The sequence below is a fragment of the Leptosomus discolor genome, chromosome Z (assembly GCF_034619465.1).
Source record: "Leptosomus discolor isolate bLepDis1 chromosome Z, bLepDis1.hap2, whole genome shotgun sequence".
NCBI classification, from domain to species: Eukaryota; Metazoa; Chordata; class Aves; order Leptosomiformes; family Leptosomidae; genus Leptosomus; species Leptosomus discolor.
Genome location: NC_141419.1, coordinates 82,429,089 through 82,447,995, shown reverse-complemented (window position 1 = coordinate 82,447,995; position 18,907 = coordinate 82,429,089). Strand labels below are relative to the sequence as shown.

Sequence of the window (18,907 nt, the reverse complement as noted above, 5' to 3'; positions counted from 1 at the left end):
GGATGGGTGCATGGGGAGAATCAGAGCCCCACACCCACAGCATCCATCTAGCCTGGTGATGTCCATGAGGAGAGATATGAGCCTGTACCAATGCGGCCCATCCTGGCAGCGGGTGCTTGTACGGGGAAATTGGACGCAAGACACTGTATGGGGTGGGACTGGATATATGGAGAGATCAAATCCCCATGCCCTTGGTCCATTTGTTCAGGAACTGGGTTCTATGAGGAAAAAGAGAGTCCCGCAGCTACAGGGAGCATCCAGGCAGGGCCACAGAGAGAGAGTCTTCCATTTACAATGTGCACCCAGGTGAGACCCAGAGGAGAAAGAGTCCCAAGCCTACAAGGAGCCTCCAGGCAGGTCCCAGGGTAGGGGAGGATCAGAGCACTGCGTCCATGGGGTCTGTCCAAGCCTGCGCCAGGAGCTCATGTCCCCATAGCCCATTCAGGCACGTACAGAGATGCCAGCTCGGCACTTACGGACCCTGCAGGGGCCGAGGCCGGTGCGGGGTGCGGCCGGCGTGGGGGCGGGGGTGCTCTCCAGCAGGGCCCGCCGGCGGCGGCGGCGGGTCCCAAGGAGTTAAGGGCTGTCCCCGCCCCGGCTCCGCCCAGCCGGTGCCAGCGCTCGGGGCGGCGAAGGCGCAGCGTCGGGCCGCGGCGGGGGTCGGGGCGCTACCGGGCCATGAGCGCCGTGCGCCCCGCCGCCGCACCGCCCTCCCTGCCCCGCCGCTAGCATCGCCCCGGACACCGGGGGTGGGGGGGCGGGGGTGGGGAGAAGGCGGCGGAGCCCCCTTCCGCGGGGCCGCCCGGCCGGCCGGGGATGTGAATGGCGCTGGGGTGGTTCGGCGGGACCGACATGGAGTGGGAGAAGCTGCCGCGGCGTCCCGGGGAGGGCGAAGGGGAGGCGGCGGGGCCGTGGCCGGGCTGCGGGCGGCTGCGGCCCTCCTCGTACCGGGCGCTGCGCAGCGCCGTCTCCACCCTGGCGCGCATCGACGACTTCTACTGCGAGAAGATCGGGGCCGGCTTCTTCTCCGAGGTCTTCAAGGTGTGCGGGGAGGGAGCGGGGATGGCGGTCCCCGAGGCATCCCGACGGGTTTGGGCATCCTTTGGGATCGGCGGCTCCCACGCAGCCCTGGCCGGGCCCTCGGTGGGGTGCTGGGGAGGGACGGGGGGTGGGGGGGTGTTTGGCCCCCCAGCCCCAGCAGCTGGGCGAGGTCGGGGCGGGGTGGTGCGAGGAGAGCGGTGCGGCGGGGACCCGGGATGCCGGGGAGCCATGTCGTCCCCCACCCCGGGGGTGTTTTGCCTCCATCCCTCTGTGCAGGGGGAGGGGAGCGCCGGCTCTCTGTTTACAGCCCGGGAAGGCTGAGCGATCCGAAGCGCTGCGGCGTGGGTCGAGAACATAGAGGGTCAGGGCACCGGTGGGGCGGCGGGTAGTCCAGCCCCGGGGACCCTCCGTCAGAAGCTTGGAGCCCCGACCCCGCCAGGCCCAGGGTGTGCCTGTGGCAGGGGCTTCAGGTAGTGTTCGCAGACGTTCCGAGGTGATTTCCAGCGTTGCTGGGCCTGCTCCAGCCTGCGCTGGGCAGGTAGATGTGCAGGGTGCCCCACGGGAGCCTCACGAAGGTGGCCGGGTCCAGAAGAGGGGTGTGATGCTGTAGAGCAGCATGGGGGCTGGGCCCTGGCCGGGACCCCAGAGCTGCCTTTGTCCTCCATCCTCTCTGGTACTGACAGAGTGAGGATGCCTGTGCGTGGCCCGTACCCTGGGTAGGGGTGCGTGGGTGCTGGTGGGGAGCTCAGGGTCCCAACAGCGTGGCAGAGGTGCGTGCTGACAGTACCCTGCCGGCCCACATGCTGCTTCCAGGGCAGAGGGGCTGTGCCCTGTCCTGCTGCCGCAGCCACCTCTCCCCATCCGAGGGGAGGTGTGTGCACGCATTGGTTTTGTCCTTTGCGTCCCTTAAGGTGCCACAAGCTGTTGGGCAAGGGCTGTCCTTAAGCTGTGCTTCTAGTGGCTTCACTGCCCTCAAAGAGCAGCTTTGGGCTGGGCAGGTCCCCTACCACCTCCTGCTATGGTCGCACAGCACAACTGGGTATCCACATCCTAGCAGGACCCTGGGGTCCCTTTCCAGCCCTGCCACCATTCCCCACTCAGCAGGGAGACCCCAAGACCCAGCTCCTCTGCAACCACAAGACAGGTGTCCTATGAGGGGCTGTGACGGGCGTGCAGAGGGGTCCCTCTCCTCCACTCCCTTCTGCCCCTGCGGAGCCGTGGCCTCTCTGCTGGCCAGGTTCCTGCTATTGATCTCTGGCTTGGAGCGCACGGCAGCACCCTGGAGCAGAGGGAGGCATTTAATAATGTCAGGCGTGGATACAGCTCTTTAATAATGGATGCTCCCATGTCTCAGCCAGGCCACGGTCTCTCCTTGCCTTGCTGTTTCTGTTTTCCTGGGTCTGCATGAGCCACAAAATGCTCCTTCTCCCACCCATTGCTCATCTTCTTTTGGGGCCACTTGCATGTAGGATTTGGGGGACCAGCAGAGGTTGGGCGGTGGGAGGGGGATCAGGCGGCAGGAGCAGACATATGTGCATGCCGGAGAGGAGGCAGGGGCAGGAGGGGGCCAGATGGGGCTTTGTGCTCATGCGGTGGGTTGAGTCCAAGAGCTCAGCAGGATGGTGGGGCAGGCCCGGGTTCTGAGCTGGGGTTTGGCTGCCTGAGCTTGCAAGGAGGATGGAGCTTGGCAGGGCAGCACAGGACCCATTTTCCTCCCACTTCCCTTGTTCCTGCTGTTCTTTTCCATGGCCGTGGGCACTCACGGCGCCCTCCTCTGTGTGGCTGCTGGGCCTCATGCCAGCCTTGATGGGCGTGGGGGGCAAGGAGGGGACCTGGACATTTCTGTCCCTACACAGGTAGCTCAGCCCTGGTGTGCAGCTGAGCCAGGGCTAGGCGGGGTGCTGGGGTACTGGCACAGGCATCTGACTGTCTTCCCAGCATTAAAGCCAAAGGGGTCAGCGTGTCTGAGCCCTGGTGTCCCAAGCTAGCCCTTGGGTTGAGCCTTATCTTGTTCCAGCCAAGTACTTCTCTCAGAAATGCTGTCTGGAGCAAACAGGAGATACCAGTGATGAAAAGCTGCACTTTTTCCCGGGGGTTGTTCCCAGCTGATCCCCCACGGTGCTGCAGAGCTGGGCCATTTCCCTCTGGAGCAGCTGGTTCTCATTGCCTTTCCCTGTGGGATTTCAGAGGCATGAGGCCCACTCATTTTCTCGGGTACACAGACATTGCAGCAAGCCACCTCTCCATCTCAAATAGACTGAGCAGATTGAGCCAGGTGTGATTGTGCCAGACATTTTCTCCATCCCTTAAACCACTGTTGCATCTCTTCCCCAAATCCCGCTCTTACTTTCCCATGTGCAGCCTGCAGCAGACACGGAGGCTGCAGGCAGAACCCTGGCTTTGCTCTCCTGGGGGCTGTATCCAGAGGTCTTCGCTCACCCAACTCTGCACCTTATACCCTGCTGTCACACATCCTCTTAGAGACATCTCTTGGAGATGCTGCTTCCCAGGGCGGAGCCCTTTGGTGTGCTCAGCCCAGCACCCCTTTTCCACGATGCCAGGTGGGGTTAGTGGAGCCCAGCACAGACAGAGCTTGGAAGATGGCTTCAGCGCCACTGCCACCTGCCGTCTCTGCTCACTTCCCCACCAACCTTTGAGATTTTCTGTTTACTCCCAATTACCAGTGCAACTAATGACACAACTCCCTCCCTCTTATCTGCTGACCTTCATCAGTGGACCTTGCCTTGTTTTTCAAAGCAGGGTGGAGTGGTGTGACACAGATGGGGAAACTAAGGCAGGTGGGGAGGAAGGGAATTTGCAGAGGTCAGCCAGCCACAGCAAGTCCGAGGCCGGGAGCAGCCCTGGCGGCCCCACTGTCGCCACTCAGGAGCCCTGGGCGCTGGAAACACGTTGTGCCGACTAGCCAGGGACCTGCCAACACCTCTCCTGCACTGTCACGGGGCGTGCTCCGGGCTTGACGGTGAGGTCTGGCGATGGTCTGCCACCGAGGTGCAACGCCGGCTCTGCCCAGCTCTCGGTGTGCCTGCGGTGCTGCTCCTGGGAGCGCAGGAGGTGAGGGCTGCTGATGCTCAAGCATTCATCAGGAGTGGGTGCTGCATGCACTGCTCCTTTCGCTTCCCTGGAGAAAGTCTGTCTTGACCCAATGCCTTTTCCATGTGACAATCAGGTTTTCCAGTTCCACCCAGTAAAAGACCTGTTGCGCTACTGGGATTCCCGCAAGTTCAGGCGCAGCCATTGCGGGTGGCTGTGGGATTACTGGCGGCGTTGCTAGCTCCCTTACCTGCCCTCCCGTCTTTCCCCACTGAGCTCCCCCAGGGCGAGGGGTGCAGGATGATGTCCCTGTGTGACCATGCCTTGCCTGCGCTGGGCTGGGGCAAGGGGATGTGTACTAAGTGGGGCTATGTGTGAGCCTGTCCCCAGCCTGGGGTGCAGGGGAACTGGCTGCTGAGACTCTTGGGTGGGGAGGTGGCAGAGGTGCTTTGCCCCGTGTCTAGACGGGAGTGCCGGCTGTGGGGAGGGCGCAGGCCGTCTGCTCGCTCTGATTAGCATGCTCTTTAAATAAGACTCTAATTTCCGCTGTTAAAAGAGCTCAGATCCCTTGTGCCCAGGCTGGGGCCGCAGCCAGCCCCGTCCCATCCCCCAGCCCTGCGTGCTGGCAACAGATGGGATGGGGACTGAAACGCCATGACACGCTGTCTCAGCTGCGGTACCCCCATGAAGCACCCAACAGAGGGGCCTTGTCGGGTGCTGGGGGGCATCGGCAAGGGGTTGCCTGGCTCCTGGGTGAAGGCCAGCAGCTTGGCCTCCCCCCCGCACCCCAGCAGGACTGCCTGGCTGAGCTCAGCTCCGGGGAATGCACTGGGATTCCTAGGCGCCATGCCAGAGCACTGAGAGGCGAGGGGGGGACAAAGTCCTGCCCGGGGAGGCTCTGCTGCCCACTGCCTTCCCCAGACAGCACTGGGGAAGGAAACCCCCTTAGCAAGGCTCTGTATCCTGCATGGGGTCGTGGCTTGCTCCCTCCTCACAAGTGAGCTCAACATACTGGGCACCCTGGAGGAGGTCATGCCTCGTGTGCATGAGGCTGGGGCTGTTCTGGGTGCCCTCCCTGCCCCTGGGGACCGAGTCCTGGAGCAGAACACCAGGGCTCCTGGGTTCCCTGGCAGAAATCCCAGGGAAGGGGCTTTCACCAGACCTTCTCTCCCTGGGGTTGTCTCTCCTCCAGGATTAAGGCATTAGACACTGTGCGGCTGCACTCGGATATGACCCAGCCTGTTGCAATGGCAGGAGGCTTATTAATGAGGAATTAAGCCGTGGGCATGTCCTAGCTATGTGGGGCTGAGCCATTGCCCACCGGGGGATGCTTCATGGTGCAGGGATGCCACTGCTGACGGGGACCTGGCCAGTGCCACGGTGCATGGCCACCAAGTGTGTCAGCACAGTGTGTGTCGCCCGGCTTTCCCATCGTGGGTGTGTGGTGTTGGAGCCTTGCTGCCTGCAGCCATCCTGGCGGGGCTGAGCCTGCTTGTGCCGTCGAGCCGGGTCCTGGCGCCTGGCAGTTGCTTGTGCCAGCCAAACCAACCAAGCCAGACCTGCCAGCCCCACGCAGCGTGGGAAGGGAAGGGAAGGCAGCACTGCTGCTGGGTGAGCTGGGTTGGGAGCACTGGGCTTTACTGGGCAGCACCCCATGCCGGGAGCTTGGTGGGGCTGGAGGGTCTCACTGGCCTCGCCTGGGTTCTGGCCCCTCCAGCTCTTTGCAAGCCAAAGGGAGACCCTGCCCACCCTGCTTTGGCTAAGGAGGTCTTCCCCTTAAAGCCCACACAGCCAGCAAAGCCAGGCTGGGAGCCCCGTTTCTGTGTCTGGGGCTGCCTCCAGTGGCCCCACGCATGGGGATGGGGTGGAGGGAAAGCAGCAATGGTGGGGATGGGGTGGGGGTGCCCCTTGCCCTGCCTGCTGGAGCAGGTGTGGGCAGGCAGTACTAGGACACTCGAATGGGGCTGGCAGTGGTGGCAGGTGCTGCAGAGCGGTGATGCGGTGGGGTGAGCAGGGTGGTGGGCACAGGGAAGACCTGGGGTGCCATTAGATGGGATGCCCTGAGTGTGCACAGAGCTGGAGGAGCCGTGCTCCCCACAGCAGGGACTGCACCATCACCCTGGAACAGGCTGTCCCCAAGCCCAGGAGCTTTGTCCAGTTCTCAGCGAGGAGGAGACATGGGGAAACATGTCCTTCCTTCTCCCTGCAGTGTGGTGGGGGGCTGGGATGAGGACCCATGGTGGCAGGTGTCTGGAGTGTCCCCTCATCACTCGTCCAGGGTCCATCCTGATCTCTGCTGCCATGTGGCCCCTGCCTGTGGACCAGGGGTGCCGGCTGGCTGGCTGGAGCTGGCTGGAGGGGTGCCCATGGGCAGGCAGCTGCTGAATTATTCAGAGCTTCTCCATGAACTCAATGAGCTCGTGGTGGCACGGCTGGGTTGGGCTGGGCTAAGCTATTGCCTCTCACTTCCACTCTGCCTGGGGCTGGTTGGGCCTTGGTGCACACAGACATGTGATGCATCTTTATAAAGACATTTTTAAAGTACTAATTTCCCCCCAGGACCTTTGGTGGAGGGGAGCTGCTGTCCATCCCCTGGGTCCCCATCTCAGCGTGCACCCCAAGACAGCTGGTCCCTAGAGTGATGCCAGCTATGGGGTGGGAAGAGTGCCCTGGAAGGCCCAGCACACCAGCCTCCCCCTGTTGTGGTGGGAACAGCAGCCAAGCTGCAAGCAGGATGGGGGGCACTGGGGACCCTGCCTTCAGCTAGGCCCCCGTGTTTTGCTCAGGAAGGTGATCCCTGAGGGGAGAGGGGGGTGTGGGGCAGGCCAGGGGCTGGCACCAGCACAGCAGCCTCAACCAGCATCGACTAAAAAGGAGAAGAACAGGGAGCTGACGGCAGCGCCGAGGAATGCCTGTGCCTCCATGCACAGAGCTCAGTGTGTGCTGGGGGGCAGCTGGGATCTGCTGAGCTGAGTTGCCCCCCCCCCCCCCCCGACCAGCTGCTGCTCCAGGGCGGGTCCTGTCCCACCTCTAGCGCCTGCTCAGGAGGGAACCCTCAGCACCAGTTCAGCCCCCGCAACACGATAGCAGGGGCAGGGGATCCCATGCTCATCTCTCACCCCACACACGCTGGGGGGCTGCAGAAGAATGGGGGCTTGGCCGTGCTCGCAGCTGCTGTTCCTGGCAGGGAGTCAGACCCCCAGCTCGCATGACAGCGTCAGGCTGGGGCCAGCTAAATATACAGCCTCATCTGAGCATCATGCCTCTCCAGGCTGGGGTCACGCACCAGAGCAGCATTGGCCGCCCCCAGGGCTGGTTCAGGGGGCAATGTGCCCCCTCTGTCCTCCACTCCATGCTGGTAGGGTCTGGCTGGGTGGTGCTGACCCAAAAAAGACCTCCCTGGTTTCTCCTCCCTGGCACATGCCAATCCTGCACCTGCCTGACCTTGCAGCAGAGTTGGGGTCACAGCTTGCAGAAGTGGCTGTTGCCTCTCTGCGAGGGCTGGGCAGTGTAGCATGGGGGGGGGAGCACAACAAGCAGGGTGCCCTGGGGAAGATGAGGGTGTGCGTCATCAGCACTGGGTATCCTTGGGGTGCTGTTGTTCTGGAAGAGCCCCCCCTTGCTCTACTGGTCACTTGGGTGTCCTCTGCCTCGGTTGCATGGGGTGCTCAGCTCCTACCTCTAGGGCTGGGGTGGGTGTTGGGTGCACTCCACAGGCATCAGCCTCCCTTGCATCCCCCTCCAGGTGCGGCACCGCCAGTCAGGGCAGATCATGGTGCTGAAGATGAACAAGCTGACCAGCAACCGGGGCAACATGCTGCGGGAGGTGCAGCTGATGAACCGCCTCTCGCACCCCAACATCCTCAGGTAGGACCTGCTCCCCCGCTGCTGTCTCCCTTGCCCCACTTTTCCCTAGCATGGTGGGTTTGGAGCTGCCACTGCCACTGGATGAGCTCCTGGGGCTGGTCTTCGCTGCGGCCACCCTCAGGTCCCCTTTATCTCACAGGTTCATGGGGGTGTGTGTGCACCAGGGACAGCTGCACGCGCTGACAGAGGTGAGAGTGGGGTAATGGCTGTGAGTCTCAGGGTTCCTGCAGGCCTGGGGAGGGGACTGTGATGGCTATGGGTACGCTTTCTCTGCCCGTGGCACATGTGCAGGACAAGGTCTACTGGGGAGCTGTGCTGTGGGGTGGCTGGGGGAGGCGTTGGGATGAGAGATGGGCATCCAGCATTGTGGGAGGGGGAGCGCAGTGATGCAACGGCCCGGCTCTTCCCATCAGTACATCAACGGTGGGAACCTGGAGCAGCTGCTGGACAGCCCTGTGCCCCTGTCCTGGTCCATGCGTGTCAAGCTGGCCCTCGACATTGCCCGTGGCCTGCGCTACCTACACTCCAAGGGCATCTTCCACCGCGACCTCACCTCCAAGGTACAGGATGCTCCAAGGCATCCCATTGCCCTCATTGTCCCATTCCCATGTTGCTGCCCCAGGCATGGCCAGCTGGGGAGCAGGAGACTGCACTGTGCCAGGGCATCCCAGGAGCAGTGGTCGGTGAGGCAGGGCTGGTGCGGTCGGTGTGACAGGGGTCCTCCTGTGCCCCTAGAACTGCCTGGTGCGCTGCGAGGCCAACGGCTACACGGCAGTAGTGGGTGACTTCGGCTTGGCGGAGAAGATCCCCACCTACAGGTGTGTGGGCAGCCTCCATCCCCATCCTTGGAGTGAGGGGCAGGAGCTGGGGAGGGGTGGACATTTGGGGTGCAGCTGGAAGGGCAGGGATGGGCGATGGTGGGGGTGGTCCCCAGCGGTGGAGACTGATGGGGCAGATGGACACATTTGGGGCGGGCTAGGATGGGATGGAGAAGGAAATGGTGAGGGGAGAGATGAGTTTGTGGGGTGCATGGAGGAGCCCAGGAAGGAAGATGGAGATGGTGATTTGGGCTGCCCCAGGGGGAGGATGAGAGGTCGGACAGGGACAGGGGACTGTGGGCAGCCCCTGATGTCCCACCATGTTCCTCAGTGAGGGCAGCGAGAAGGAGCCGCTGGCCGTGGTGGGCTCCCCGTACTGGATGGCGCCTGAGGTGCTGCGAGGGGAGATCTACAATGAGAAGGTGAGGCTTTGTGGCTGAGTGCACGGGGCTTTATCCAGGCTTGCACCACCGGTGGTTTGCAGGATTTGCAGCCCTGGGGGCGTTTGGGCACACAGCGGGAAGGAACAGGGCATCCCTTGGGTGGTGAGGTGGCAGGGCCCCTGGTGTGGCTCCACAGGGAGGAGGGGGGCTGTGGGTTCACAAAATGGTGGACACATCGCTTTGGGGCTGTAGGGGCCCCCATGACTCCCTGTTATCCGCAGGCCGATGTGTTCGCGTATGGCATCATCCTGTGTGAGACCATCGCTCGTGTCCCTGCTGACCCTGACTACCTGCCCCGCACCGAGGTGACTCCTTGGAACGGGGATGGGGAGGGAGGGTGGCAGGCAGAAGCACCGGGGCTGGGACCACTTCACCAAATGAGGGGGAGCATCCTCCTGTGCTGGGCAGAGCCCTGTGTGCAGGAGCTGCCCTGTATCTCAGGGCAGGGGTGCTATATCCCAAGTGCTGCCCGGCGAGGGATGCTCTCTGCCAATAACCTGTCCTTGGAGCCCACAGTCAGCCTGGGTGGGAGAAGGGGACAGCTGGATTCAGGCAGAGAGCAAGAGGATCTGTGTCCCAGCATCCCCCAGCCTCGCCCCAACTTGGGATGGCCCCAGGGTCCTCCCTTTCTGTGCCCCAGCCAGGGTGCTGCGAGGTCCACAGCCTTGGTGGCACAGAGTCAGTGTGGGGAGGGGCAGCCAGGCCATCCCAGGTCCTCTGAACCGTATGAATCCCCAGGGGACCCAACCTCACTCTTCCTCCTTTTCCTGGCACAGGATTTTGGTCTGGACATCACCACTTTCCGCACCATGGTGGGAATTGACTGCCCGGCAGCCTTCCTCCAGCTCGCTTTCCACTGCTGCAGTGTGAGCATCCCATCTCTGCAGGCAGCCTTGCCTGCACAGGGGGAGAGGCAGGGATCTGCCTTTGCTGGGCAGGGCTCTGTGGGGTGTTTGGGGGGCCACAGACCTGATGGGGAACCCCTCCTGCCCGCAGATGGATCCCACCTCCCGCCCCTCATTCCTGGAAATCACGCAGTGCCTGGAGGGCATCCTGCAGCTCCAGCCGGGTGCTGAGGGCACCGGGGCCACCCTTTTTGGCCTTGGGGAGAGCCTGCCTGCGCCTGGGACAGCGGCCACGCACAACGGTACGTGGGCACCCTGGGGACAGGCCATACAGGGGTGCAAGGAGGGGGGATGTGAGGTGCCCCATCCTACTCTGGCAGCTGGAGGGGAAGGAGGCAGGGGTTGCATGTCTGCAGGATGGAGTTGGTCGCTGTTCCCCCCTTGGGGTGCAACCCTGGGTTGTTGGGTGCCTGGCACCCAGTGGCACCCCACACCAGCAGCTGCCAGCAGCTGGTGACACACTCCTGTGCCTGTGCCCAGGGGCAGCGGGGAGCGCAGATGGCCACACCGAGCAGTCACCCCTGCGTGAGCTGGGGACACAGCACCTGCAGCCAGACCAGCGCCTGTCCCGCAGCCAGTCTGACATGTTCTCCCCCAAATCATCCACGCTGCTGCGGCCACCAGAGCCTTACAGTGGGGCCAGGACCAAGGAGACACCCCCCCGTGTCAACCCTTTCTCCCAGCGTGAGGACCTGAAGGGGGGAAAGATCAAGCTCTTCGACACCCCGAGCAAGTCGGTCATCTCGCTCACCTTCGAGCTGCCACCCCCTGCCCTGCTCCAGCTCAGCACCCCTGTAACACCCGAGCCTGCCGTGGAGGTGCAGTGTGACTTCTCATCCCCCACTGCTGCCCCCCGAAAGTGCTGCTCACTGCCCTCCTCCCCTGAGCTGCCCCGCCGGGGGGGCCTGGCACTGGGCGTGGAGTCCCCTCATCCCACCAACAACCCCCAGCCCCTCACCCTCCTTCCTCCCCCAGCTTGGGGACAAGCCTCCCCCTCCAGCCCCAGGGCAGAGGAGCGGATGGACTGTGGCCCTGACAGCCCCGAGCCGCTGCAGTCACCCCCACCACCCCCCAACAGCAACTTCATCCGCACGGCATCCTCGGGCGCCCAACCCTGGCAGCCAGAGCCACAAGCCCCCAATGGGCTCCTCTTCAACAACAACCACGTGGTGGTCAGCAAACCCCTGGCTTGGGGGAGTGGGCTGGAGCACAGCTTCTCTGAGCTGAGCATCCCCTGCGTGGCGGCGTTGGAGCGGACGGAGCATGCGGCCATGCTGCCCGGGCACGGCTCTGCTGCTGGGTTGGAGCAGGAAGAGGTGCTGCCCTGCCCTGGCTGCTGCCTAGGTCCCTTCAGCTTCAGTTTGGCCTCTGTCTGCCACCGGCCGGCACCCAGCCCACCTCGCTACCAGAACCTCAACTGCGAGGCCAAGGGCCTGCTCTGCCATGATCGGGGCCATCAGCAGAAAGCTCCAGGGCCGGTGCTGGCAGAGCCCAGCCTGAAGCTGCCCGAGGCACAGACCTAGTGCCGGGCACCACTGGGGTGTGGAGCTGTGTCTGACCGCCCCTTGGACCCCTCTGTGGCTGCAGCACCGGGCAGGTGCAGGAGCCCGGCGTGTCCCTGCGGTCAGTCTCACTCGCTCCACACTTGGTGGGCACCAGTGGCTGCAGTGCCCCATGCCGTGGCCACCACAGCACTGAGCAGGTGCTCGGGCACCCATCCCACCACCAGGGTTGGACCTGGGGGTCTGTGGGGATCCGTGGGGGTGGGCTGGGTCCCTGCCGCAGACTGAAGTGCAATAACACCCCTGCCCCAAGCACACTCCAGCGCTGCCCCAGGCGGCAGGGCTGGTCCCCCGCGGGGCCTCTGGGGCTCAAATCCTGGATGCAGGACCCCCTCTTGCCCAAGAGCTCACCCCTCTGTGGGGTCTCGCAGAGGGATGTGCTAATGGGCCTGCTCCCCTGGGAGAACAGGAGCCCCCTATGGCCCCCCAGGCCGAGGGGTAAGCAGGGCTGGGCTGAGGGCAGAGGACTCAGTGTGCGTATATGTGTGTTGGGAGACCCTGTGGGGCTGGTGGGTGTTCCCATGCTTCCCGACAAGTATAGGGAGCACAGCCATTTCCTGACATGGGGAGAGGTGTGCAGGGGCCAGAAGAGCAACGATGCCCGTGGGGCATTGCATGGGGAGCATTGCTAGTGCTGGGGTTGCCCACACAATGCCAAGGGCTGGGTGCTGAGTTGGCACGGCACCCTGTGTCCCCCCGGCACCCAGCGTTGGGAGCAAGGTGTTGGCAGAGGGACCGGGATGCTATCACGTCATCGGGGATAAGGGGCCGGTGGGCAGCAGAGCCAGGCTGCCCGGCCCCTAGCAAGGGTGGGAGCCGGCTTTCCTCCCTCCCGCACAATGCACTGGTGAATGCAGAACTCTTGTGTTTTTTATTACTATTAATAATAATTGCTAGTAATATATACCCAGCTTATTTAAAGTGTTCAATAAAAGCTGAATGTCCCAGCAACTCAGGCTGCTGCTTCTGTCTCTTGGAGGCACATCAGATGTGGAGGGGAGCCTAGCCCCAAAAGGTTGCATGGTTTTGCCTGGGGCTTCTGCAGAGCCTCTCAGGGACCACAGGTCAGTCTGGCTCAGCCCAAGATCTCAGTGCCCCCAGACTGGCCATCTCAGTTGAAATGGTGTTGGTCAAATTGCCATGTATTATTTAGGTTTGTTGGGTTTGTGCCCTTGAGTCCATGTCTGTGGTGGTACACAAGAAAGCAAAGAGCAGACAAGCTGTGCCTCTTTATTGCTACCAAGTGGGTTCAGCCAGCAGACAAAACAGAGGAGTGACACGTGCCACCTCCAAAAAGCTTGCTTTTAACACCTTTTCCTCTTCAAGCAAGCTAATTCACGTAGCAATTGATCAACTATATATGGCACACATGACACCATAATAAACTGAGAGCATTTTCGCCTGGTTGAACATGACTTCCTCTGCTCTTGCCTGGTTGCAATGTTACATCAGAGCTATTTTGCTTAATCTTCACATGTGCACGCATGTAGTAACTATTTAAAGTCCTGATGACTTGTCTCGCAAGGCATCAGTCCACTGCAAGTGCCAGAGTTCCTTTTGCTTTCGAAAGGCACCATCACACTGTGCAGTCCTAAAGGTCATTGCTCTACTTTCTAATTAGCAAAAAAAAACCCAACTGCCAGCGCAGGCACCAGCCGGTTCAGGTGCAGCTTCTCTCCTTGGGCATTGAGGCTTTGCTGAGGCTATTACTTGCTGGGTTGCCTGAAAGCTCCTCCTGGGATGGGGCCAGGCGCTAAGTCCCTGCTGTGGGGAAGGGACCTGGCTGGGTTTGGGGCTGTGCCATCCCACATCCTTGCGTGCCAGCCCTGCATCTCGCTCCACGGTGGGGCTGTTGCATGGCTGCCATGCTGAGCATCAGGGCTGGGTCTGGGCTGCCCGTCGCACACCAGGCCCCATGCTCAGGAAGACCCAGCGTACCCCGTGCAGGTGTGGGGCCGAGATGTGGGGCCTGTGCTGCTCTGCTGAAGCACATCAGCTGGGGGGAAACGGCCACTGCCGCCACCTCCCCCAGCCTGTGTGATTCCAGAGCATCACTGGGCATCACTGGGAAGGACCTGGGCAGCACAAGGGCAGGGTCTGTGAGAGGGAGGGGGGTCACTCGTATGGATGGGACATCCTGGGCAGGGGTGCAGCAAGCCTGAAGCAGAGACAGCGCAGGGTGCAGGTGCTGCAAGGGAAGGCAGAGGGTGAGGGTTAGGATGAGGGTGAGGGTGAGGTGCCGACCAGCCTCCACCACGTGCAGCGGGGCTGGGAAGGCAGCTTGCAAAGGGGTTTCCCCCATCTTGCCCCTTTGCTGCACCGCAGCTTGGGTGGTCTCTTGAGCTACCACAGACCAGGGGCTCCCATGGCAGTGAAGGGATGGGGGCAGGCTCTATCCAGTGCAAGGAGGTGCCTGCATCTCTCTCCCTTTCCAAGGGAGGGGGTCCACATGCCCCAAGCAGGGGCCCAGGCTCCCCGCTTTCCTCCATGCACACCCCACAGGCCCCATGCACCCCAGGGCTCAGCAGAGCCTGGCATGGGCACACTCACCACAGAGGTGCTGGGGCCAGTGACCATCATGCCCCGAAAGGGTCGCTCGGTCCCACCGCCTTCTCACAGATCCAAAGGTGCAGGTCTTCAGGACCAGCACACTGCGTAGGTTTGATGTTCCCACGGCTTATGATGGCACAGGACCCATTCGACTTCCACTGCCATGGCCTGGGTGAGGAAACGACACATCAGGGGGCTGACACTGCCCTATCCACCACCCCCTGCCGAAGCATCCGCGGCTGCTGACGGCTGCCTCTTGTACATTCTCATGGGAGGTGTTGAATGCTGCAGCCAAAGGGTGGAACCCCCAGTCCTCCCCTATGGCTGTCACAGGCTGAAGCTTCAGCCAACGCATCCCTGCCCTTCCTTTGGCAGGCTGAGAAACTCCTCTGCAAAAGGTTTGCATTGCTTGTGACTCCACTTAGCTTCCCCCTTCCTTGAATCTTAGCTGTGCTGCTGGGGGATATTTCTCGCCACCAGGAGAACCCCTGTCTTCCCCAAGGGCACGTGGATGGCCAGAGGAGCTGCCCTGGTCTGTGGGGCTACAGTGGGGTGCAGGCCCCTGCGGCAGGGCTGAGGATGGAGGGGCAGGCAGCGGGCAGGGGCGGGGTACCCAGCACCCAGACAGATGGCTCTGTTCCTCCCCACTGCTCTCAGACACTGCAAGAGGAAGCGGTGGCGAGCTGGGGAGGGGGTGCACGTGGTGGGGAGGAGCCCGGGACCCTCTGCAGTCAGGAAGGCTTGATTTCCCCTCGAGGAAGAACCAGGGAGGCACGTGGGGGACAGAGGTGCTGCTCAAATGCTTTGTCTAGACCCCACATAAAATTTGCAGGTTTTTTTGTCCCTTCTCGCTGCCTCCTGCTTGCACATGCACTGCACCTGCCCGCCACCACAAGTCTTGGCTTTCCATTTGCCCAGCCTCTAACCATCTCGTCACACCACTGCGCTCACCTCCCCTCGGCCTCAGGGGCATTGCCCAGTGCTTGTGCCTGGAGCTGGGTACCAGTGGGATTTAAAATGCTTCCTAAAGCTGTTCTGGAGGAGAGGGGCTTTCAGCAAGAGGCTGTGCTGCTGGGTACCTTTCATAAAGGGAGCCGTCCACCCAGAACCAGGCATCCGAGCCCCCCTCAGCAGCCGAGTCCTCTTCCTCCAGCCAGCCGTATTCGTACCAGGGGAAGCTGCTTTTCTGCAGCCCAATCCAGTATGGGATGTCTGCATTCTTCAGGAAGGTCTGTGGAAGGAGAAAAAGGAGACCTTTTAGTGGCTTTTCCGTGGTACCTATATGCAGTGACATTTGCAGGGGATGGCCATCTCCCCAAGGAGCCCCTGCAGCTGGAGCTGCTTGGGGCAGGACAGTTGAGCAGCCCTGGTACCCTGCTCCAGCTTGGCAGCATCCAGGGGTGCCAGAGACTCTCTGCCCCATGTCCACCACCAGCCATGTGCTCCAGAGATCAGCCTTGCAACCCTCCGATGTTTCGGCAGGCCAGGAGCCCCCAGAGCAGCACTGGCCCACTGGGGAGCCCAGGGCTGGAGGCACTAGCTCCTGCCTCAGCTCCACCAGCACCCTACCGGCACAGTCCAGCGATTCCAGGATTTGGTGACCAGGAGCTGAGAATATTTCTTTTCGCACTCCTCTCTGCTGTCCTCCCACGTCTTCTTCTCTGACGAGATGAAGAGGCACTTGCCCCTGTACAGCAGCCAGCCTGAAGGACAGCAATCTGGGGGCAGGGGCACAGCTCAGGTGTTTGTTCAGCCACAGATGCCCTTGGGGAGTGACCGGGAACTGGTCACATCTTCCCAGCATACATCACAGGATCAGCCTCTGCTCCAGGCATAGCTTAAGCCTTTGGGCCAACCTGTCCGCACGATATGGCCAAAACCGCCAGTGCTCATGCCTTGGCACTGCACCTGCAGAGGGGTGCCAGTCTCCTGGGGTGCCCCGTTCCTGCTCCTCCATCACCCTACCTATAGCCGTGCAGGAGCGCAGGATGGCCACGGTGCTCTCGCTGTTGTTGAGCTTCCCCTGCACCTCCTGCATGTCCTTCTCCGTCTTCCTCAGGAGCCCCGTGACACTCCCCAGCTCAGCACTCAGGCTCTCCAGCTCCAGCCGGCTGCCGTTGCCCTCCCGCCACGCTCGCTGCAGCTCCGCTCTGGCCCACGCCAGCTCCAGCCGTGTCTGCTCCAGGCTCTGGTCCCGTAGGGTCACCTCCTGTGAGAGGCGGCCCTGCTCGGCCGCATGCTCACGGGAGGTGTCCTGCAGCCTGCGAGTGACCTGCCAGTCTGGGGACAGGGGTGGTGAGCTGGGGCACGGGGTTGAGACCGCCTGGGCAGGGGGACGTGGGACTGACCCTGCTCGGGGTGGGGGGTAGGGTGGGCAGGGCAAGGCAGGAAGGTGTCCGTGCTGGATGGGAAAGACACAGCAGGGTAGGGTCAAGGGCTGAGCAGGACATGGCAGGGGAGAGCACGGGAAGGCAGGACAGGGTGTAGGAGCAGACAGATCAGGGCACAGGGGCAGGGAGGGGGCAGTAATACAAGGCTGGGCAATGCAGGGAAGGGAAGGGAAGGGAAGGGAAGGGAAGGGAAGGGAAGGGAAGGGAAGGGAAGGGAAGGGAAGGGAAGGGAAGGGAAGGGAAGGGAAGGGAAGGGAAGGGAAGGGAAGGGAAGGGAAGGGAAGGGAAGGGAAGGGAAGGGAAGGGAAGGGAAGGGAAGGGAAGGGAAGGGAAGGGAAGGGAAGGGAAGGGAAGGGAAGGGAAGGGAAGGGAAGGGAAGGGAAGGGAAGGGAAGGGAAGGGAAGGGAAGGGAAGGGAAGGGAAGGGAAGGGAAGGGAAGGGAAGGGAAGGGAAGGGAAGGGAAGGGAAGGGAAGGGAAGGGAAGGGAAGGGAAGGGAAGGGAAGGGAAGGGAAGGGAAGGGAAGGGAAGGGAAGGGAAGGGAAGGGAAGGGAAGGGAAGGGAAGGGAAGGGAAGGGAAGGGAAGGGAAGGGAAGGGAAGGGAAGGGAAGGGAAGGGAAGGGAAGGGAAGGGAAGGGAAGGGAAGGGAAGGGAAGGGAAGGGAAGGGAAGGGAAGGGGGCAGAAAAGGAAAATGAGATGGGGAAGGTGGGTGATGGGAGGTAAGGGAGGCAACCATGATGTGTGCAGGATACAGGCCAGCTTGTGGCAGACCGGGCAGAGGGACCCAGCCACAAACAGTGTGCATGGGCATGCCTCTATTCACCACCACCCCCTGTTCATCCAGGGCACCCGCCCCAGCCCAGCTACCTCCCTCTCCCTGTGAGGCCCAGCCGCCCCCAGCCCCAGAGGTGCCCAACCCCTCAACTCACAGCAGGCCCCCAGGGCCACTGTGGCCACCAGCAGGAGCAGGCAGGTTGCCAGCAGCCCCACAGAGATGCACGACCGCCGGGACCAGCGCCCTGCAAGACACAACCGACCACAGGCATCACCTGGCGAGCCAGGAATCCCCGGCAGCCCCCAGACCTCCTGCCTGCAGGCAGTGGAGTGGTAGCATAATGGCACAGGTGGCATGGTGTGGGCGCTTCCTCTTTTCAAGGATGGGAGCTGGAGCACCCCAAAACACCACCCACTACCCACGCCAGAATTTCCCCAGGTCCCCTGGGCTCCAGCTGGGCACTCACCTGGGCTGGGCTGGGCCTGGGCCCCGTCCCCATCCTGCCCTGCCGGAGCTGCCTGCATGTTCTCGTAGGGGCTCTCCGCCTCATCCATGCCAAGGGCTGTTGGAGGAAGGCAGGGGAGAACGGCTGAGTCCACAGGGCTGGGCATGGCGCAGGCAGCCTGGGGGGGTCCCATGGGCTCTCACCTGCCTCCAGCGCCTGGCTGGCCATGCTCCGGCCTCCCATCACCTTGGCAAACCTCAGGTCAGCATAAACCAAGCTCTGGGCCATGTGGGCAAGCGCTGGGCAAGCCCTGAGCCCTACTGGCTCCCACCCTGCCCTTGGGATGCCTTTCTGGGATGGTCCTGCTCCCCAGCGATTCCACCGTCTCTCGGGGGTGCAGAGGAGAAGTGCAGCCAGTGTCTGCAGAAGCAGAAGTTTGCTCTGAGCTGTAGCAGATGGGACCAGTGAGGCAAGGCTGCAGGGACCAGCACCCTCTCATTGGTCCCAGCACCACTGGCCCATCCCCTCCCATGCCCCGAAAGTGCTCATGGTCTGCCCGAGCACATGACAGGGCAAGGGCAGCATAGCCTGAGGTCAGGCCAGTGAGAGAGGAAGGATGGACCCCAATCCCTGGGCCAGGGGAGAGCTCGGGGAGGGCAGAACCAGGAGCACATTGTCCAAGGGACAGCCCTGTGGAAAACTGGAGGTCTTCACGGATGCAGATTTCCCCTCCCGGCCTCTGGGAATGGGAATTTCCCCATGATGTAGCTTGCGCTGCAGCCTCTTGTCCTCTCCCTGGTCCCCTCCTAGAAGATCCTGGTTTCAACATCACTGAATATCCTTCCCAGAGAGTTGCATAGAGCAATGACACCTGCTTCCCTCCCCCAGACCACAACCCCAGAACTTGCAGCATCTCCTCCTCAGTCCCAACCTCCAGCCCCCCAGCATCTCAGAGGTCTCTACTGAACTGCATCCAGAGAAAGGCAGTTTTCAGAAGTGGTGCTGAGTTTGGGATCAGCTGGGCATATCTGGACACAGCCAATCCCTGGGACAGGACTGGA

At 62.3% G+C, this 18,907-nt stretch overlaps 2 protein-coding genes across 2 annotated transcripts; one reads left to right on the top strand and one right to left on the bottom strand.

The window, feature by feature from the left end:
- Positions 1-822: 822 nt before the first annotated feature.
- On the top strand, positions 823-11,648 carry TESK1 (testis associated actin remodelling kinase 1). The gene is made up of 10 exons (XM_086479849.1): positions 823-1,041; positions 7,838-7,959; positions 8,099-8,147; positions 8,373-8,519; positions 8,695-8,777; positions 9,109-9,199; positions 9,442-9,525; positions 9,997-10,086; positions 10,217-10,367; positions 10,606-11,648. The coding sequence occupies exons 1-10, from the start codon at positions 823-825 to the stop codon at positions 11,646-11,648; spliced, it is 2,079 nt and encodes a 692-aa protein (XP_086335975.1).
- A 2,615-nt stretch (positions 11,649-14,263) lies between these two features.
- On the bottom strand, positions 14,264-18,134 carry CD72 (CD72 molecule). Its single transcript, XM_086480176.1, has 7 exons — positions 18,050-18,134; positions 17,868-17,963; positions 17,556-17,645; positions 16,203-16,517; positions 15,807-15,955; positions 15,317-15,468; positions 14,264-14,405 (listed from the first exon to the last, which is right to left on the bottom strand). Exons 1-7 carry the CDS (start codon positions 18,132-18,134, stop codon positions 14,264-14,266), a joined length of 1,029 nt encoding a protein of 342 aa, XP_086336302.1.
- Positions 18,135-18,907: the final 773 nt, after the last annotated feature.